This window comes from Ctenocephalides felis, unplaced genomic scaffold, assembly GCF_003426905.1.
Source record: "Ctenocephalides felis isolate EL2017-DRISC unplaced genomic scaffold, ASM342690v1 CF-g0.4_SCAFFOLD_00845, whole genome shotgun sequence".
Lineage (NCBI taxonomy): Eukaryota > Metazoa > Arthropoda > Insecta > Siphonaptera > Pulicidae > Ctenocephalides > Ctenocephalides felis.
In genome coordinates this window covers 49,900,219-49,923,168 of record NW_020536999.1, presented here as the reverse complement: position 1 = coordinate 49,923,168, position 22,950 = coordinate 49,900,219, and the positions used below count along the sequence as shown (strand labels likewise).

The 22,950-nt window shown below is 25.8% G+C and overlaps 1 protein-coding gene across 1 annotated transcript; it reads left to right on the top strand.

Annotated features, from left to right (window-relative positions):
- Window positions 1–5,651: 5,651 nt before the first annotated feature.
- On the top strand, window positions 5,652–16,578 carry LOC113385040. Its single transcript, XM_026622846.1, has 7 exons — window positions 5,652–5,690; window positions 6,828–7,058; window positions 8,373–8,569; window positions 10,665–10,817; window positions 12,291–12,469; window positions 16,083–16,392; window positions 16,488–16,578. Exons 1-7 carry the CDS (start codon window positions 5,652–5,654, stop codon window positions 16,576–16,578), a joined length of 1,200 nt encoding a protein of 399 aa, XP_026478631.1.
- Window positions 16,579–22,950: the final 6,372 nt, after the last annotated feature.

Sequence of the window (22,950 nt, the reverse complement as noted above, 5' to 3'; positions counted from 1 at the left end):
AATAAGGCAAAAGCTTGTTTTTCACTACTTTTGTGTCAGTCTTACGAATAATATTGAAAACAATAACAATTCAATATCATAAAAATATTGATAAAAACAACACAAAATAATTTATGGAAGACAATTATAAATATTTAAAATAAAAATACATAATAATAATAATAATCATACTAATTAAAAATATATAGCCCTTTGTCTTACAAAACTTCCAATTAAAATTAAAAATAAATATCTAACATAATACATATCCTTAGCCAAAAATTTCACAGATCGTCCTACAGGACACTGGATTTTTCAGTAACTTTATAAAATCAAAATACGAATAAGATCTTGGAATATCGTATTTATAAATGCAGGTTTGTTTTGTTCGGAAAATTCAGTAAATATACTGTAAATAACTAAAATTAATAAAATATAATTATAAATGAAAAAAAAAATCACTAAAAGCAAAATAGATTATGAAAAAACTAGTATGTATATGATATTGGTAACCTAATCTATCACTAATTGTTTTTTCTAATATTTACTTAAAGCATATTTATAATTAATTCATTTTAATATTACATAACTTATAGAGTGAATCTATAATGACTTAAAAATACTCTTATGATATAAGAAAAAATTAAGAAGAATATACAATATAATAGGTATCTACTAAAACTCTACAATCTAAATAATTCTAAATACTTGATGTTACAAAAATACTTCTGAATTATTATTATTATTATTTTTGTTAATTAAATCTGTGTAACATAATCTTACTCAAAAATAATATCAATTGTTTAAACAAAATTCTTATTGTTAAAATGCTTATTAGTTTGTCAACTGAATACTTATAATTTAAAAAAACTTATAAAATTGTTAAACATTTCATAAAAATACCTTAAAAACTAGTGAATCAAAATACTTAGATTGTAAAAGTAATTAACAATTTGTTGAAAAGGAAATAAAATTATAATGTAAAGATTCTTATAAAATCTATCATAAAATTACCTAAATTATTTTAAAAAATAATTATATTGTAAAAATACTTCTCAATTTGACAAAAATTAACAAAAATACTTGAAAAAATGTGTGAACACTAATTTTTATAAAAATGATTGAAATTTACTAAAAAATTAATAGGTTTATTGTAAAGAAATTGAATAATAAACAAAAAATTAATAAAATAATTAATTAATTTATATAATATTTTATAACAATAATAATTCATTATACTGAAGTCTTGTAAAATAAATCATTATTATATACCTACTAAAGACCGACTACCTTAACAACTAAATATAATACAAAAAACTTATGAAATAAAAAAAGAATAATTAAATAATTAATCAATTGTTGAATGAAGCATTATGATGAATACCACTAGCTCTATTAATTAAGTTAAAATTGGAAAACACTTTTACTAAAGGTTAATTTAAAAGATATTTTTTGTGAAGAAAATCTAGAAAGGTTAAATGATAGTTAAGACTGTGAGGCCAATCTAAAAAAACATTTTTATGAAAATTATATACGAATAATATTCTACTATTAAAACTACATGTGGTGAAAACAATAAGTTAAATTCATTCAGTAATCACTTATTCATCTTACATCTACTTGTGATAAATGAGTAAAATTCTGAACATTTTGCTGCAATAATTAAATATTCATTTGTATAACTGTAATATTTTATGATTTCTACTACACAAGTGAATATAAATATCGTCTACAATTATTATATTTACTATATTCTTGTCTTTTCTTCCATTCAGGTACTATAATCTTCCTAAGTCCAATATATCATCATATTTCATCCGAACAAAAAGCTCGGAATTGAAAATCTCTGCACTGCCTCCAATTCATGTTATCAAATTTTTTAAACAAAGTTTAATCAGAAAAGTTCTATTAATCCGGCTTCGATGTGCTGTTTGTTCTACACAAAATATTTGTAAGAAAAGTGTAAAATTTGACTAGTTAAGTAGCTTAATTTAAAATATTCACTGAGGGCAGAGGATGTTGACTTGGTCATATTGCAATCTGCAAGAAATTGTAAATATATTTATCAAAAATTGTTAACGAACCAAAGGCGTAGTTATTAACTATTCAAACGTATAAATTAAACGCTGATATTGGTTTTAAAATGAAAAGGAATTAAATTAAAAATGCTTCTTATCATGGGAAGACCGCATGGAACATTTTTGATACATAGTTCTATAGCAAAAAAAAATTATATAATAATTATTTATATGTCTCAGCTTATAAATGATTCTAAAAAATCATAAAAATACAATGGAACATTTAATTAAAATTATCATTATTTTATATCAACAATTTTTAAAGTAAAATAAAGTTCCACTGGAGTTATAGAACGTATCTTAAAAGCAGAATATATATATATATATATATATATATATATATATATATATATATATACAGAGAAATATAAATAATTATTTATAATAATTTTCAATGTAAAATATTTTACCGATTTCACTATCTAAATGTGCTTAAATCTTTCAAACAATATGTACATAGTCATTTATATGGTATCACTTTTTTACTAACTAAATAATAGTAAACTAATCAAAACTATCACTAAAACACACAAATTGACAATTTATCAAAATATGTATATATTTACATAAATAGTATGACCTTATATACCAAATTTATCAAAAATGTTCATTTTGAAAACTATGCATTTGAATTTTTTTTTAAATTTTATTAATTTGCAATCTTGAAAGGAGTTATTTTTTTAAGCTCGCATTTTAAACCTTTTTATCAAAAAATTTAAAATATTTTGTAAATCGTGAAATTTTCTTGAAGATCTAGAAAGAGTTTACATTTTTATTTAGTTTTTTACTCACGACTTACAAAATATTGTATTTCAACATTTTGAAATCAAAATGGAATCTATAATTTTAAATTATAAATATATTTCTTCATCTATATTTAATGGAAACTTTCCATTAAATACAGTCTAGTCTTAAATTTATTTATTAATATGCAATATGTATTAACCAAATTAAAAAATTAATTTTATAATATTTTATTTGTGGATCATATTTAATTATGTCTGCAGAATTTTAAATAGTATAATGTACATAATTATAGTAAAAAGTAATATATTTAGTAAATTTCTAATATATTTAAATTTAATATATAAATAGTGTTTATCTTGTCAAAATTATGCTTTAAAGTCTATGTAATATGCCTCTAAAGTATATTTCAGCATAAATTTTCTAAGATTTGTATCTAAGCCTAAAATGTAATGGTTTCATTTACCTATAAACCAACAAACCATTAATTTTCATGTTAATGCCAAATGTTTTTTTCCCAAAAATATTTAGAAGATTGTTACTAAAAAGGAGTATCACTTTAATAGAACTAATTATTTGAAATTGATCTTAATAAATACAGACTTATAATTTGTGGATCTTTTTGGACATTGTTTTTTGAAGATGTATTAAAACTATTAATTTTAAATATATATATATATATATATATATATATATATATATTATCATTTTTCAATCGCTTTCTATTATTGTAAATATGTAAGTGTAAAACACTAATAAAATTGTGATAAATATATCATCCGCAGCTAAATATGCAACAAAATCATACACTATAAAATCCAATTTCAAGATATTATCATTAAATTAGTATATATTGGCTCTAAAATTATTCTTTTTAATAAATTTTCATATAGATCAGAAACACACATAACTATCATTAATATAAATGCACGGAATAATCTCAGAAATAAATACACAATGTAAAATCGATGCGCACAGCTTTTTGCCAAATAATAAAAAATATATTTGTTATAACATATTAGTTAATATTTTGAAGAATTAATTAAAATATTATCTAATGTACTCTAATGCTATTCATAAATTTGGCTAAAATTTTTATTTCAATTATTAATAATTAATTAGTAACGTTTTGATTATTGTTATAAGTTTAGGTCAGAAATTCTAATTTTTAATATGAATACTGAACTTATTGGTTAAAAACTAGATTTTGGGTTAAATTATTCTTGGATTTAAAAATTTATAACTTTTGAATAGTAAAACCTATCATATTTCTTAATGTTGAGCATAAACTTGTAATATTGGATACCGCAATTTGTAATAAAAAATATTTTAAGACAATTCCGTACTCTGGTTTTCAATCTATGGGGTGCGACCCCTCAAGGGAGCAAGGTTCTTGCAAAATATTATAAAAAGAATAATAAACAAAAAGCGTTAAAATGATATAAAATACTTAATATTTATATGTATTTTTACATATTTTATATTAATTTGTAACTTGATCAATAAATTATATCAATTGACTATTTTAATATTAGATTGTTCTAAAAATCAAAGGCAGCATTATTTTTTCAAAGAACAAGGGATCGCGGTACGAAGAGGTTGGAAACCACTGATTTGTATATTAAGTCGAATAGTGAAAAAAATCTGAACCGTTAGAAAACTACATCTTCTATTTCTAATTTATTAATAATTAACAAACTATATTTAATGACAAATATTTAATAGCTTTTGCAATAAAAAGTGTTATCTCGTGTTTTATTTAATTTTTTCAATTGTTATATCCAACCCGCGCAAGTTCTTACTTGACAGTTTTTTAAAATATTATCAAAATTCTAAAAATATATATCGCTTGTAAATATTACCTTGTATAAATAATATATATTAATTATATTAATAAATAAAAAATTGCACAGATTAATATAACCGTTCACCTATGTATTACTCAGAAGCACATGGCCTATGTGAGTGCTGTATAAAAACAATATTGTCAATTCTAGTGTAATTTCCAAAGAAATGATTTAAACTGTATAAAAAATATTTGTAATTGTAAATACAATTTGATATGTTATACCATGTTTTCAAAAATAGGAAATAAACTGATGTATATTAAAAGTTTATTTATTTTGTAGTTTATATTAGTAAATTTTTAGTACCAGGTAAAATGGAAAATAATATTTAGGTAAGTAAAAAATAATTAACAAGGAGATCTCAGGTTTACTCGTCTGGAATTTTGATAAATTTTTGCCTGGTGATAAGGTTGATACCAAACTAATTTCCTAATTTTCATAGGCCTATAATATTTTAAGATTTTCGGATCGACTATCAACTCTATCATCATCAAAATTTCAGAAGAGCAAACCTGAGGTTCTCCTTGTTAGTAAGAAATAACTAACGAGGAAAACCTCAAGTTGACTAGCCTGGGATTTTGATGAAACTTTGCATGGCGATATATTTAATACAGAACCACTTTTCATATGCCTATAATATTTTAATGCGTTCAGTTTGGCTATCAACTCTATCACCAATCAAATCAGAATCCCAAAAGCATAACCTGAGGTTCTCCTCGTTAGTAAAAAATACCTAACTAGGAGAACCTCAGGTTTACTCGCCAGGTATTTTGATGAATTTTTCCTTGGTGATAAAGTTGACCGAACTACTTTCTATAGGCCTATAAAAAAATGGTTATTCGTAAATTCTGAAATTCGAAAACTATTTTTTTAGTAGAAAAATTTGGTTTTCGCTGTATAAATAGAAAATGACAAAAATAGCCAAATATAAAAGATAGATGCAAGCGTTTTGATTCTTGGAATCATATGGGTTCGATAAAATTTGGAATCATATCAGTCTGCTATGGCTCCCAGAAAGGTTTTGTGTTATCTTATGTCTAATGTATGTATCAACATTTATCTATTTTTTAATGAATGTTTTGTATTTAAAAATGTATTACTTTTATTTTTTGAAAACTTTCCTTTCACTATCATAAAAATATTTTTATTATTATATATAAAAATGATGCATGAATAACAAATAATTATTTTTAAAGTTATTTAATCCATATAAACTATTATTTTTTTGTTCTACTAACTAAAATTAAAGTAATCTTGTTTACTATCCAAAAAATTGAACAATAAATGAATTTAGTCAAATACTGCTTTAAATCGCACTAAATTTGCGGATAAATTTTTGTTATTACAGAATATTCGAGCAAAAATTTATTTTCTATATAAAATTTGAAAACTGGCTAAAACCGGTTTTCTGGTAAAATTAAAATTCAAAAACCAGTTTTCTGAGATGTCGGTTTTTGTATAAACCCTAATTCTAAGGTATTCGCTTTCAACTCTATTACCATACAAAGATTCATCTAAACCTCAGAAAAATAAACCTGATGTTCTTCTTGTTAGTTATGTGTAAAAAAATTACATTATTATGAAAACATGCAAAATAAACATGGTATATTTTTATAAAAATTACATCATTTGACATATGAAAATATATAATTATATACATAGAAGTACATTTGTTTGGTCAATAATGCATCTATCTAGGTCACCATGAACAACCATCAAACATGTCAGTCATTTTGCTGCAAACGAAGGAGAAATACATACTGATAACATTAATTGGCACGAACTAGTAAATGTGAGTATATGTTATAAAAAAATATAAATGTAGTACTAACATTAAAAATACTTTTATTTTGCATATTATTCATTAAAATCGATTTGATGGGTTTTATGACGCATTCTTACGAAAAATCATGAATACTAAGTTTTGAACATAAGTGAAATGGAAGAATATTAATATATAATTAAAATATCATTAAAAATATTATTGCTATTGATATGTATTTCAGTAAAATCGACTAAAAGGTTTTTCTAATATTTGACATACTTTGGCACATTCTTCACTAAAAGTCTATTATTAAAACATGAACTAAATTATATTTATATAATGGTGAATTAACCTTTGAGATTTTGTTCTAATATTTTCAATCTTTTCTTCTAATATTTTCAATCTCTTCCCCAGATGGTGCTCCCTGGTCCTGATGGGGACAATCAACCTTCTGCGTCCAACCAGGACGATAATCTCGATATATTGGAGAGGATCTTACGAGAACCACCAGATCAAGATCGAGGTGACCAGGAACAAATGTTGCAAAGACTATCACGCCTAAGAGATCCAATGGCCAATTTAAATGTTGTCAATACAAGATATGGTTTAGTTAGTCCACTTGAACCGACTTTATATGAATTACTGGTAAGTAATGCAAATTTTAGTGCTATTTCAGACTCATATAATATATAATCATACGTATTTGGTAAAAAATTTAATATTAGGTTGTTTGTTGAATATTAAGTCTTTGTTTCAAGATTTAGCTTCTATATATTTTAGTCTTTGATGTGGCTACTACGTTCTTTACATATTAATAGTATTTTACTACTTTTTAAATTCATTTTTTAAGCTGCACTTTTAAAATTTTTAATAAAAAATAGGTGCTTAAAATTTATTAACATGTATTTTTGGATATCACACACATAACTGTCTCGTAATCTATACAATTTGTATCTATCATTAATGAAAATGGTCGAACATATGAAAAGCACTGTATTTTATTGCTAAGTAAATAATTTTCAGATGGGTAAAGAAAACAAATCATGCAACTGATCAATTTTAAATAGTCTTTGCAATAAATGATTTGCATGAAGTAATTGCTCATTAATAAATTCTTTAATTTTTGTTCACAAAATGGATTATGTTAAACAACACCTAAACAAATATTGTTTTTGCAACTATGGGTTCTGTTTCCGATTATGTTGTACTTAGCATTTAGAAATGAACCTTTAGAAAAATGAATTAATTGCTGATTAATAAATTTTATAATATTCGTTCACACAGTGGATTAGGTTAAACAACGCCTAAACAAATATTGTTTTTGCAACTTCACTCATCGTTTAATTGTGTTTGAAGAACTTCATGTAATTAAAATTAACATACATTCATTGACTGCTTGTTTTTTTTCACTTTTTCGCAGGCGATATAATCTAATTACAGCTGTAATATCTGTCTTCGACTCGTATAGAAATGAGAAATCATCGAGACAAATCATTGGCTTTCGACTCTTATCTGCCGTAACGCACTTTCGTTGCATTTGTACGGATTTACACCCTAGTTGCGCCTATAGAAGTTTTACTTCAAAAAATCAATATCCTTGCAACTTTCAAAATTTATTGAACAAATTAGGTTTTAAAACAGTTTTTTGACTTGAGAATAAAAGACAATAGATTTATGTATTTATTAATTCACATAATCCATCAACTTACCAGAATCAGGTTTTGTTTATATAACAATAGGTATATACAAACAAACAAAAATATCAATTTTGTAAATTTACATAAGAAATAGATAATATGTATTATGTTTAATAGAGATCTCTAGATATATTACGATAAATCTTACACGATATTGCATTAAACAAATCTAAATTAAAATTTATATTTGAGTCTTTCGCATCTATTACTAAATAAATTTTCTTATTTCCAATGCCCCTCACCTGATATTTTCCTCCTGCAGCAGAGAATTTGTGCATCCGAAGCAAATGGAGAGGAGAAGGACGTGGAGTCGTTGCTCCGAGTAACAATGCGAGTCACATCGCGCGATGTGTCTCTGCAGCGTCTGCACCTTTACGTGCCTGCACTTCAGGAATTGGTTCTGGAAGGGTCCAGGATGACTTCCATCAGGGACCTAGGATGTGACCTTGTCAACCTTAAGTAAGTAGATAACTAGTGAGGCGCATGGCGTCGTGCCTTAAGTCAAATTGCTGGAACTTCCCGTACCAAAAATTATTATTTTTTTAAAAGATTTTTGAAACATTTTTGAAAAAAAATTACTCTGAAAAATTAGATTTTTGAGAAATTATAAATTTTTGACAAAAATTTACTTTTTTTTAAAAAAAAAGACTTTTTGAAGAAAAATTATTTTGAAATATTTTGGAAATTCTGAACTTTTTTTCAAAGCAATCGTACTGCTATTTATCTCTAACGGATAAGTATTGGTACGGAACCCCATAGAAATGTAAACAAAATTTATGCTTATTGTTAAAATCTCTATAAAATATCTGATAAATAGATGTGCATATGTCTAATGATCATTTTTGACCGCCAGATGGCATTTTTTTTACTTTTTTTCACTAGATCTCCGAAACCGCTAGACCTGCCTTCATGAAAATTTGATCAGTTGTATACCTTGTTAATACAAGTAAAATGTTTTTTGAATTATTCAAATCCGTTCTCTTAAAAACTGAATTACCGTTTTTGGCACTTTTTAGCCCCATATCTTGGAAACGGCAAGACCTGCCTTCGGCCAAAACTATTCAAATCGCTTCATCCGTGTTCTCGAAATCGTCGACGAAGTTTTGTATCCGAACACACATACACACACGCACACACACATACACACACAGGTTTTTTTCTAGCTAATTGGCGGATTTGTTTAGATTTCAAACATATATTGAAATTAATGCAGATTTGTAGTTATCTGCTCTTGAACATGTATGTCGCTCTTAAATATAACATCGATTTAGAATGTTGTAAGATTTGTGCAGATTCTAAATCAGATTTTTGTTGATTGTTTGATATAAAAATTGGGTTTTGGTTTATAACTAATTATTGATATTATTATATGATATTTATTATAAATTATATTTATATTTATGTTATCTATTACTGATACAGGAGTCGTTACGGTTGAAAAAATACTCTAATCAAAACCTAAAACGACTTTAAGCCTACTAATAAAATTATGTTATACTAAAGTCATTAATATGATATAATATAATCATATTAAGGATTGTTTTAGTAATATTATAAATGGATGAAATCTATCAAATTTCGTATCAATCAATCAATAGCACTTACTCATAGATAAAATGATTTGGCATTAAAAATATTTCAAATAATGTTGTTTACATAGTTAAGTAGGAAAAATACTCTATATAAAAACTAGAACAAATTGCTAATAAAATCATGTTATACTATAGTCAGTAGCAAAAAAATTTAAAATTATGAGAGATTGTTTTAATAATATCATAAATGAATAAAAGAGTTCTTAAACTTGATATTTCAGTTTGTTTTGATAATATTAAAACTGGATCAACTAACCTTTCTTCCATAATAATGATTGTTTTGGCAATATAAATATTTCAAAGAATTTTGTTTCGTACAGTTAATAAAATATGAATATTGTTTAAACATTACTTTATATAGTTTTGAAGACCAATCGTAACTATATAAGCTAGATCTTCTAGCAAAAAATCAATATAAAATGGAAATCGTAAACATCTAATTAAAACAATATTTTTTAAAATATATATATACGAAAATACATTTGTAAAATATATTTTTAATAGATTATATAATGTTGTAAACAATTGATTTACCAATTCCATTTTATAATTTGCGAAATTTTATTTTATCCGTGCATAACAGAAATATTATAAATTCATCATTTGCAAATAATTTGACCACCAGAATTAGCTTAAAGACAAAGTAATAAAAAGACTTAGCATAAAGAGTTAGGGATCTAATTTAGATAAATGATCACAAAACTCACAGGTTGTTTCATATTTTGATTGCATTAACTAAAAATAAAATGTTTATAGATGAATAATTAATATAGATGAATTTAGTATAAATCATTGAAGTTTCAGTAATCTATCCGATAGCACATCGCAGCACATTACTAGTTCATGGCAAAGTCTAGTCAGTGTTAAAATTTACAGAAATAGGTGTAATGAATCAGAAATCAAATAATCTCATTAATCGAGTACATAAGACAATTCTAATTTATTTTGAATTATATTTTCAGATTGCTGAATATAAGCAATTGTGGTTTAGATTCGTTGGACGGAACAAACGGTCTTCCCGTAACTCTGGAGAAATTGTACGCTGCACGAAATCGAATCCGGGACGTGATTTGTGTCGTAAGTCTCGAGGGACTGCAACTCCTCGACCTCAGTGGGTGAGAATAAAATAAATTACTTGTTTAAACATTTATTTATTAAAAAATACTACAAAGTCACAATAGACAATTTTGAAATTGACTCATTAAATAATTGCAACAGTAATTATAGTAATTGTTACAATTGCTTTTGTGATGTTGGACTAGCCATGTGTAACATCATCTCCGATTTTTATATAAGTATAGCATATAAAAATACTTCTGATTCGTAAAGCATCAGTTTATTGAGAATTGAACAGATTATTCAAGAAAAATTTAAAAAGGTCCAAAAGAAACATGACCAATTCTTCAATTGTACAAATTCAGCATGACCAATTATTTAATTGAATATTGTCCCACTGGCAGTAGGGGCTGTCAGTTTTGTGTGTTGTGTATTGCATGTTGCATGGTGTAGTAAGTAGTGTTGACTTTGGAAGAACGGCTTCAGGGTCGACTAACAATCGCAGCGTGAATTGGGAGATCGCAGCATATGCCGCACTTTTAAACACCGGATTTCAAAGTCTTTGTCGATCCCAGAATGTATCGATCCCTCTTTCCTCTTTCTATCGCACAAAACTGACAGCCCCCTGCTGCCTTGTTATAAATCTACATATTTATAAAAACAAGTCGGGTTTTCCTTCCTGACGATATAACTCCAGAACGCACAAACCGAGTTCGACAATTTTGCATTCGTTGGAAAGGTCTCGGGCTCCGCAAGGTTTATAGCTAAGAAAATTAGTTGTGCATGGCATCGTGCTTTAATGCAAACTGCTGGAACTTCTCGCACCGTAATTAAAAATTCGAGTAATGACATTAGTGAGAATTATCAGAATTATGCTTGGTTAAGTCAACGAGCAATTCTTGCCGCAAAGAATAATGATGTACACGCACTGAATTTTACCATTCAATCAAAAATTGCTGGCGATTTGGTGACATACCAAGGTTCCTACTGGTCTTCCGTTTGACTTCAAACGATTGCAATTTCCAGTTCGCCTTGCGTTCGCAATAACAAGTCGCGAGGTCAATCGCTTAGTGTTTGCGGGATAAATTTCAAATAGATTATTTAGAAAATCATTGTTTTTCACATGGGCCTGTTCACGAGTTGGTAAACCATCCGCTTTGTTTGTGTTAACGTCAGACCAAAAAACAAAAAATGTGGTTTACCAAAGAGCACTTCAATGAAACGGATAATTTGCGGATTCACTGTCATTTACTTAGAGAAGTTCAACTAAAAAAGACTTCATTTTTGTAATCGAAATAAATTTATTACTGTTGTATAATAAAATCAAATTTTTCTTTTCAAATATAAAACAAACAAAAAATTTCTTCATCTTTCTCACGAAACCATCTGGTGGCGAAACGGAGTTCGTCGGGTTTGCTAGTTATATTATATTAATGATTGCACATTTTTCTTGTGTTGAGAGTGGCAATTTTCATTTTTTTTGTTCAGTATTGCTATTAAATTATTTGTTATTATTAATTATTATTTTTTAGGAATCGTGTCCGAGATATATCAACTTTGGGTTTTTTGACTTTGTGCGAGGAGCTCCGAAGCATATTCCTTGCAAATTGTCCCTGCGCAGATATACCGGATTTCAGGCGACGAGTGCGTAAACTGATGCCTCATTTGCACGAACTCGATGGAATACCCTTCCAGGAAGAAGATGACGAAGGTATTTAAAATATAGTGTTCTAAAACAAAATATTTATCACAATAAGTTCTTAAAATCAACCTTCCATCAGCATATTTTTAAATTTCTACTGTCATCAACATATTTTTTAGCAAAAAAAATCGGTCTGTGCTCAAACACTTATTTCAGAATGATTGAGTTGGCAATCAGTAGTATTAATTCTTAACATTTGATCTAATGTCAATTTGGATAATGGTTTGAGTTAAATTGTTCTATACCAAATTAAAGTATAATAACATATAAATAAAATTAGCAAAATTTTCAAATAATTCTGGAAATTATTGAAAGGTATCATTAAATAAATTACCTAATTGATAAATGCGCATAACTACACCATATATCGCAATAAAATATTTATCATTTTTTGCATCATCCTCGAATAAGCATATTATTAGAAAAAACTGGAAGTCTCAAATACTTATTAAGAATGGTTAAGTTAATGATCAGTAGTATTAATTCTTAACATTTTGAAATTTGATGATGTCAAATTAGTTATTTATTTAGATACACGTTGTGTTAAATTGCTAAAAATAAAAGATAAGATACCTAATTAATAAGATACTTAACAAATAAATACTTAAATGCAATTGAATATTCAAAATTATTTCAAAAATTTTAAATTATTTTTTAATTTATTAAAATAAATTACTTAATAAATAAATTCCGATAAAGTTGGTGTAATTGAAATTTTAGTTGTACAAATAATTCATATAGTTAAATATAATTTTCAGCTATAAACACATTTTTGCTTCAATAAGAGATACTAGCTAGTCATATAATATCCTCTCATCAAATTTCTATTCAATGCTACAGTTTGACTGCAATTTTCTGACTCTATAAACGTCATTTAGCCATACAACTGATTGTAAATAGAAGTATATCGTTATAGATAAAGAACTAATTAGTATATTGTATACAATATAAATGAAAGGGTCAGCTAACACAAATTTTATCAATGGTTTGTCCACTGCAAAGCATGCCACATATAGATGTTCATGGGGAATATGAAACTCATTGCAAGTGCCGGTATATCGGAAACTGATTTCATTTAAATTGTATAGGCGCAAATTATAGATGCAAGGTTATAATTTATTATTATCGCGAATTTTTAAGTTTCGAACCAAATCTGAGCATTCATTTGATTTGATTTACATCCATTTTCCTGAACTCCATATTAATCTTAACCAAAAATAAGTTCATAAAACCCCAATAACTATTCATTCGGTAATAGTTTACATCTTGTGAGCCTACTTTTTCAAATTTCAGCTTATATCTTACATCATTTAAATTTTAAATTCTTTATAAGAAATTGAATATTTGTCAATTACAATTTTTAAAGTTGATTTCTTTTGGTTGCAGTGGACGAGATGTCTGAACAGCCGTTTGCATTTGATCCACTGCAACATATTCGAGGAATCTGAATAGTTTAAAATGATAATTGAAATACATATAATTATTATTGTTGTAATTAATTATAAGGTAAAATAAAGTTTAGTAAAATAAAAAAATTAAGATAAAAGTAATATGCTTGTTCCGTAGTTTTTAAGAGCTTAAGGCTAAAGTAGGTTATAAAAAGCTTATTATGTAACGATTCGTATATTTTATATTTATGGTAATCATCGTAATAAATAATGCAACATGGCTTTTAAACTATGCAAACTATTTTTTTGCTCGTTAACATATTGTAATATTGTTTTTTTTTTTTAAAATATCTTTGAATATATATATACCAAGTAGAAATATATTTTAATAATCTAATAAATAATAATTAAGAATGTTTAAATGTTCTTGGTATCTTATCAATTGAAACAAATACATAGTATTTAGATTCATTTCACCACAACGTGAATTTTACATTTTTCGGATTAAATAGAATTTCTTCGGATTAAATAGAATTCTTTCCTGAATATGACATATTTAATATGAATATACTATAGAATGCTCATGCAAAGAGTCATCAGTTACATTTAATTTTAAAAAAATTACACATTATTTAACTATAATATTTACTATAAATTTATGCAATTAGGAAGAATACTTTCTGTTAAAATATATTAATCAGGACGACGGTAATTTATTTTATTTCCTACAAAGATTGTCTATGGACCACTTATAGATTTTTTAATTAAGTAATATTTTAATAAACCAACATTTTGTTCAATATTGTAATACAAATGAAATAGCTCTAACTGATATGTTCCTCATATTTGATTTAAACCACCATATTTACTTATTCTTAGAAATACTTTATTGCGTTTAAAAATTCAAATATTAATAACAATTAACTTAGTAAATTAAAAATTCAGCTAAAATATATATAATACTTTCTCATAAATATAAATAAAATCCTTAATATTTATAATTAACTATTATACTAATATTAAATAAAGGAAAAAGTACCACCGATCCTGAAACCGAAAGCGTTTGGAGTATTGAAAAAGAAAAAGCTGAAAGCTCATGTCAAACATATCGAAGTTATAAAAGTGATACAACAGAATCAAATGAAGAGCAAATTGATTTTGATTTAAATTCTTTATTGGAAATGGTAAATAATTTCAAAATCGAACGTAATAAACCAAGAAATCATATATTTGAAGATGACTGCGTGTTTGAAGAAAGCGATTCCGGTATGATTTATTCTAAATATTAAAAATATTAATTAAATCAAATTTAATTATATACCCTAAAACTTGATACAAAAAATATATTTATAATATAATAAAACATCTAGATCGATATATTATAAACATATAAGTATTCATATAAAAGCATTTTTGAAGAATTCATACATTATACTCATGTATATAAGTAAGTCATAAATCAAAATAATATTCATAAAAGTTTTATTTAATTTTTTACCCATATTTATCATTATAAAATAAAATATAAAATTAGAAAAAATGCATTAATATTATCATTATATAATCCTATAAATTCAAAATGGCTATTTTAGCATTTGTTGTTTAGAGAATTACCGGCAACATTAAATATATGTAATTAAAAAAATATATAATAAAAACTAAAAAATATATACATATGAATACTGTATATAAAGCTGTTCTATTTAAAAATGCCTAGAAGAACTAATCATGTTTAAATTCTAGTACAAATAGCACAAGGTTTGATCTAATATTATGATAAATTTTTAGATGAATTTACATGAAGTTGTTGAAATATTTAATTAATTAAATATTTAATTTTAAATTTTTAATTTAATTAAATATTTATTTAATTTTAGTAAAATAATATGTTAAACTTTTTGAATTATAAATAATGAGTTTTTGTATTCAGTTCCTAAATTAATAAATTGTGATACCAAAGCTCCATATTCAAGTTGCAATAACCACAACTTCCTTTTCTTGTTTAGATAATTAATTTAGGAAAGTTAATGCATGAAATGAACTTGTATTCAATTTTCAACTTGATTTTTTTTTCATTGTCAATAACTGTATATTATACATTCTATATAAAAAATATATATTTCGATAAATTTATAATATAATCTAATATCAAAAACGTATATGTAAAATAAGTTGTACTTTTATATACACTGAATCCATATCCATATTACTAATTTTTAGTTTTATTTTTACAGGATCAGAAGAATATAAATCTAAATTTATCCAGTCAACAAGTGATATAAAAAATTTGTTAGAAATAGACAATATCCAAGAATCACCAAGAGGACTGAAAAAACTAAATGCTTCTGAAACACTATGTGGAAATTTGGCCAAATCTTTAAGAAATCGTCAAGCCAAATCTACAACTTGTTCAATTGAAAATAAAAGTAAATCAGTAGCAAATAAGACAATGGAAACTAAAAAATTTAATTTATCTCCACGATTAAATCCGTTACCTGAGATAACTCCAGATTTTGAGGAAAGCACCGAAGATTCAGAAGTAAAGTAAGTATACTTTTAATAATTAATTTTTTCAAAAATAATTTTTATATCTGTTATTAAATATTATTGTGCAGTATTATTATTAAACAATTTTGCAGATTGAATATTTCTGTACGACCTGATTCAAAAATTTCGGGTAAGACTAATTTGGCTGATGACACTGCATCATTAACACCCAAATCATTGTAAAGAAGTTAAAAGAATAATCAAAAAATATATTTTAAAAAAAGTAGGATTTCAAATTTTATATATTTTATCGATCAAATTTTTATTATGCGTAACGTATTTTATACGAAAAATTATTTTGTTAAATGTTGCAATTGATTAATACGCATGTTGTTTTTATATATGGTAGATATTTTAATATGAAATAAACGTACTTAAATATATTTTACAAAATGTGAAGGATTTAAATATATATTTTATGAAAAAGTTACAGTTTTTTATTTTATCTTTTTATTAATAAAACTTTATTATGCTTTTTATTGCTATACTTATACCTGAATTTTGTCATCGTAATTTTGCTACTCGTTTTATGATTGATAAATCCATGTATAATTATTTCTAAAATAAAAACACAAGAACTAAGAGCCAGTCCCAAATACAATGACTTGAATATTATACTTAGCTCAGACATATTAAACATCGTAAGCCCATAATCGATCCTAGGCCTTTTCAACAAATTCAGATAAATTAATTTATGCAATTCTCTTTTTTTCTGTAGAATTAGACCTCCTGCTATCATGTGCAAAAGAACGTCATTTAATCTGTACATGTAAGGGCACATTTTATGAGACATAAATCCTCCAGATCCAATTTTAAATGGTTGACCAACTTTGTGGATTATATTTTCACCTGTTTGAGTATTAAAAACCATTGATTGATACATATCTAATGATGATTCTTGTATCATCATAGCAGCATCTTTTTTCTCCATGACTCGCTTGATACTGCTTTTGACATCTGTTACAAATGTAGCCTTTTTTAAAATCTTGTCATATATATTATTGCCAAGACGTATATACGAATTCGGTTTGAATGATAGAGTTATAAGCAATTCTAAGTCGCTCTGTTCTAAACTTTCCAAGGTTTCGTAATTTAAAGATGCTTGTTGTGTTGCCAAAATCTTGTACATTGTGCCTTGATAAGAACAACCAATAACCAAAGAAAGCAACACCATTGACGACAATAAAATTCTTTCCTGGGTATTTTTGGGCCAAGGTTGTGAAACTAAAGCTGAAGTTCCAAAAATCACAAGTGCGTCTTTTATGAAATCCATTCTCCAAAATTTTGATCTTTTCTCCATGCTGCTCCGAATTTTGTTCATATACACCCATACACCAAAGACACTTAAATACGCTATACTAATAAATAAATAAGTATTCCTGTCCAAAATATTAAGAAATGCTATACGTTTCGCGTAACCTCTTTCCGGTGTCAAAAAATTAAATCTTATGTCTCCAGTGCTTTGCAAAAAGTTAGCCATATTTGACCCATAATCTTGGATCATTCTGGTATTAACAGCAATGTCAGCTAATTGATTTTCCATTACCCACAACTGGCCGCTCGATGATCCGTTTGGCAACCTGCCACCAAACATCTCGCCCTCTGGAGGAGATACATAAACTCGAGAAAAATTTGATGCTTCCAAAAGAATCCACATCGCTTCCGCATCCATACCGTTGTAATTTATAATGGTGCCATTTTCATCTTTGATTGATTGAACTAATCCTAATATGTCGAAGGCACAGATTTTAATGGGGTATCCATTCACATTTAGGAGTCGATCTTGCATTTTTGGCCATATGCTTCTTGATCTATATCTATAAGTAAAATGCGATATATTTATTTGTGTAATGATACCCCTGTTTCCCAGATGGTCCAGTTTGAATGGATCATAATATTCTATAGGCAATTCCAATGGGTCTTTCTCATTCTTAGGATTCATGATTACCGACAATATGTTCATCATACCATGATTCTTCCAAACATTTCTCAGAACTGTAGATGTGTTTTTATTTGATAAAAGAATAACTTGTTTCTTGGGATTAGTTAAAAGAATATTGCCTAGAGATTGTTCTAGACTGTTTAGATTTTCAGCTGATATTATGAAACCGTATCTACTGCCAATTATGTCATCGTCGAGGTCATCTTCAGGTGCAGTTCGATTCCTAATACATAAATATTTTATATATATTTTACCAAAATTGTGAACTAATTTATATGAAATCTCTCTATTTATGTAATTGATAAAACAAATATTAGTAACAAGAATTTCACCAACAAATTAGATATTGTAATTAGAAGAATATCTGAAATATTTCCAATTTTTGATACATTTAATATATTATTCCAAAATTATTTTCTTGTCATACTATTATTTTTGTTTATTATGAAATTACTTACTCTTTTCTGAGAAAATATATAGCTGAAACTTCAATGTTCGTCAGTAAACAGTTGATGCAATTTGATAAATATTCATTTTCTGCATAATCCAATATCACAAACGAAGCTCTATCCTAAAATTGTTTTATTACTGCAATTAGCTTGACATTTTTTCAACATTTAGAATAATGGCATTATATCGATTTATTTTTTAAATAAAAAAAGATTTTATAAACTTTACGATTAATTTTATTTATAGTTTTCACGATTAATTGCATATGTTCTAGTACCAAATTGCATTTATAGATTTTAAATTTTGCTTCATAATTAAGATGACTCAGAAACAATATGAAAAATGTAAGCTTTACGAAAAAAAAGAATACTCAACGTCAACATACTTTATGAACTTTATGAAATAAATCGATTTTGTGTACACGAACCTTGGAGAAATTAATCGAGCAAATAGTTCACTATTGTATTATGGTAATTTAAGTAATTAAGCCTTTTAAAATATTAAAAAAATAAGAAAATATTATATATGAAAAATATATATATACATATATCTTGTGGAGATGTTTTGAGAATATTTACATCTTTAATTAATTTTTGTACTCACCTTAAAATAAGTTACAGTTAATTCATTAAATATTTCATTAATTGCTGTGCATTCACTCGATGTCGAATTCTGTATCGAAAATTCTCCATTCACAAAAGTGATACATCCCATTATTGCATTCACAAACCAGAATTTCATTTTATTTATATAGAATATTAAACATTATGAAATTTTCAGTAAAAACATAACAAACAAATCACATGTCTATTAATCATAATCTATTAAAATCCCATTATGTAAAAGTCATTATGAAGACAACTATTAACTGTTATAAATTAACTGATATTAATCACCAATTCACAAGATCAACTAACTTATATTGATTTAATAAATATAAAATAATTTATCAAAAGTCGTAAAAATGCAATGCACGATATTGTTTTAAATATTCCAATTAGAAACACATTTCGAATGCTTGTAATAAGTTCTTATCCAATACAAATGTATATAATAAAAAAATATTTATTTCACTAAAGTATTTGAATATATTATTTATATAGAATATTATAATATTTTTTTCTATTATAGCAATTTTGATTAAATCCCACTGTTGCATTTATTTTTATGTATTTGCCAAATTTCATTTAAATTTAAATAAATCATTTTATTATTGAAATAAATTTATATGCAAAATAATAAATTGACTTTTACATGAATGAATGTTTTTTCTTGGTAAACATATATCAAAACTGTCTAGCATAAGTATTTACAAATAAGTTGTTTTGATTTACTAGGAAAATATAGAAAAATATTGTATTAGTAAATTATGAATATATTTCTCTCGATAATCAGTTATAAGCTGTATATTGTGATTTTACTATCGCAACATTATGAATATTAATTAGTACTATATGACGTTATGACCGAAGGTAATAGCCAAAACTTATTTTACAAACAAATATTAGACAATCAACTAATTGAAATTTGATCTTAGTAAATTAATTTGAAATTTAAAATAGGAAATCCTTTACTCAAAATTCCACAAAAAATATAAACTAGGTTTTAATTGGCTTATTATATTAATTAATCTTTAAAAGGTTTATTTCAAATCAAAGTGTAATTTAAATTAGGATTTCTTTCGCTGAATTTTATAAAAATTCAGTAGAAACTTATAACTTAATAATACAGATTTAAAATTGTGCAGGGTACAAAGCGTAAAATTCGAAATCATTTACTTTATAAAGTCTTTTCAAGACAACAAACAATATAATTATTTTACTAAAACTTTTTAAATTATTTGTTCATAATAAAAAATCAGATTTAGATTCCACTCCTTATTTTATACCACACTCCTTATATCTTATATTAATATTTTGTTGTGCAAATGCTAAAATAGTTTATTTTTATTGATTAAAAGATTTTAATTTTTTTAATATACATTTAAAATACATAAATTATTAAGCTTGATTTTTTATGAAAATTTCAGGTCTTACAATTAGACTAATTTTACTGATTTACTTAATTTGACTAAATAATCAATTTGTTCAATTATTTTGTTCTATTGTGTTGGAATCCAATATGGTACTGAATAAATATGGTATTTGCTGATGTATATATATTTATATATATATATATATGATCTATAAACATCATACCTAAATATATACCTAGGTTATCGATATAAATCTCAATTATGGTGTATTATTGAATGAACATATCCGAACATTCGCAAATTCCCAAAAGTAAATAACTAATTGCAAACAATTTCATCATTCTTTGCATGAGAAATGATTGCAGTATATTATTCACTTGCAAAATTTACATTTGTATTAAAATGGCTCTATTTGATCGGTAATTTAAACTTTTTATAACCTTCCATTTAATAACTCATGTTTTTGTTAACACTGGAAATTGTCATTAAATTATAGCTCAATATAATCTGTAAATGTCCAAGTAGTTTTATACAAAAACTATTAAAAGGGTTGCATTTCGTAAATATGAGGGTTTACTTTTGTACCAATGAGAATCTTATTTATAAGTAATGTAGTAGTAGTAGTTTTTAGCATGTCTGAATCCAACATGCTTATGATTCTGAATATCGAAGGTTTATTTTATAAAACTAGTGTACTTTTTTAAAAAAGCATTTCTTTTGTTCTAAATTTACTTTTCCGAATTGTCTTCAATTTGAATTGAGGGATTTAGTAAGAATATTGTTAGTAGCAGACTCTTCTTTTATTTATGGTTAGTAGTCATCACCTAGATATTTATAAACATTGAGTAATATGCTTTTTCTTTATTAATGTTGACAACGTTTGACTTGTGTAAATGTACAATGAGCACTGACCCTAATAATACCGATAATATTAACATATAATGTCCAAAACTGCAATCTTCAAAATTCGTATCTATCAAATTGGGTATTGAGGTAATAAAAATGAGTAGCAAACAGCAAATTGTTTTCTATTTGAATAATTTCTATTTGAATATGCGTGAATACGAATTAAATTATTGAGCGGCACACCTAGTGTGACAACCCAAAAAAAGGTCAATTATGGGAATTAATGAAACAGAACACTAATTGGTTTTGTATTTAGCCTTAAGGCAAGTTACATGAACTTCCCAATATATTTAAATAATCGACTTAATCAATAAAAAATAAATTAATTTATGAGTGATTAAAAGTATTCTGAGTGGATTTAATACACATAATTGAATACGAACGAACACTTCGACTCGGAGTATTTTCTAAAAGCAAATTTTCAAAAATCAACAATTATTATAATTGAACCGGTTTCCATAGGACTTTAATGGCTCAGTATGTTCATTAAAACCAAGAACTCCATCGTTATACCAAGTAAAATCGTATACTTTTTTAACAAACGTCAAAAAAAATATTCATTTTCTTAAAATTGGTGAATTTTAAAATTAAACTACTTTTCGTAAGGGCGTAATATTTCAATAAGTTGTATAAGACATTGATATATATCGCCAAAAAAAGTTCCATAAAAATCGGCTTCCGTTTTTGTTTCAATAGTTAATTACAAGAAAACGGCTCGGTAGATTTTGCCCTAAAACTAATGAGTATTATTCCCAACTAATATCTTTCGAACAGTTTTTGATTTTTTAAAATCGATTTGGTAGAATGAGCTTAAATGTGGACGAAAAGTTTAACACTTTCTTTCAAATTACAAAGAAACGGCTCGGCCGATCGTCGCACAAAATTGAGCAACGATAATGCTCATCGAGATACATCAAATGGTTTTTAAATTTTTGAAATTGGTTCAGGCGTTTTTAAGCAAATGTCGATGAAAGTTCTAATTTTGACAAATGCAAAAAAGACCATACTAATTTCTGCAAACTTTGACGAATTTTTAAAGCTAAACGAGTTGTTGATCTAGAAGACTATGGTATCTACCGTCAAAAAAATAATCATAAAAATCGTCGAATTTTTTTTAAAAAAAACTTTATTACAAGAAAACGGCCCGGCCGATCTCTTCCAAAACTAATCAGCACGATTCCCAATCAATATCTTCCTAATGGTTTTTGAATTTTCAAAGTCGATTCAGATTTGCGGGCTAAAACGTAGACGAAAATTTTTTCACTTTTCTGCGATTTATAAT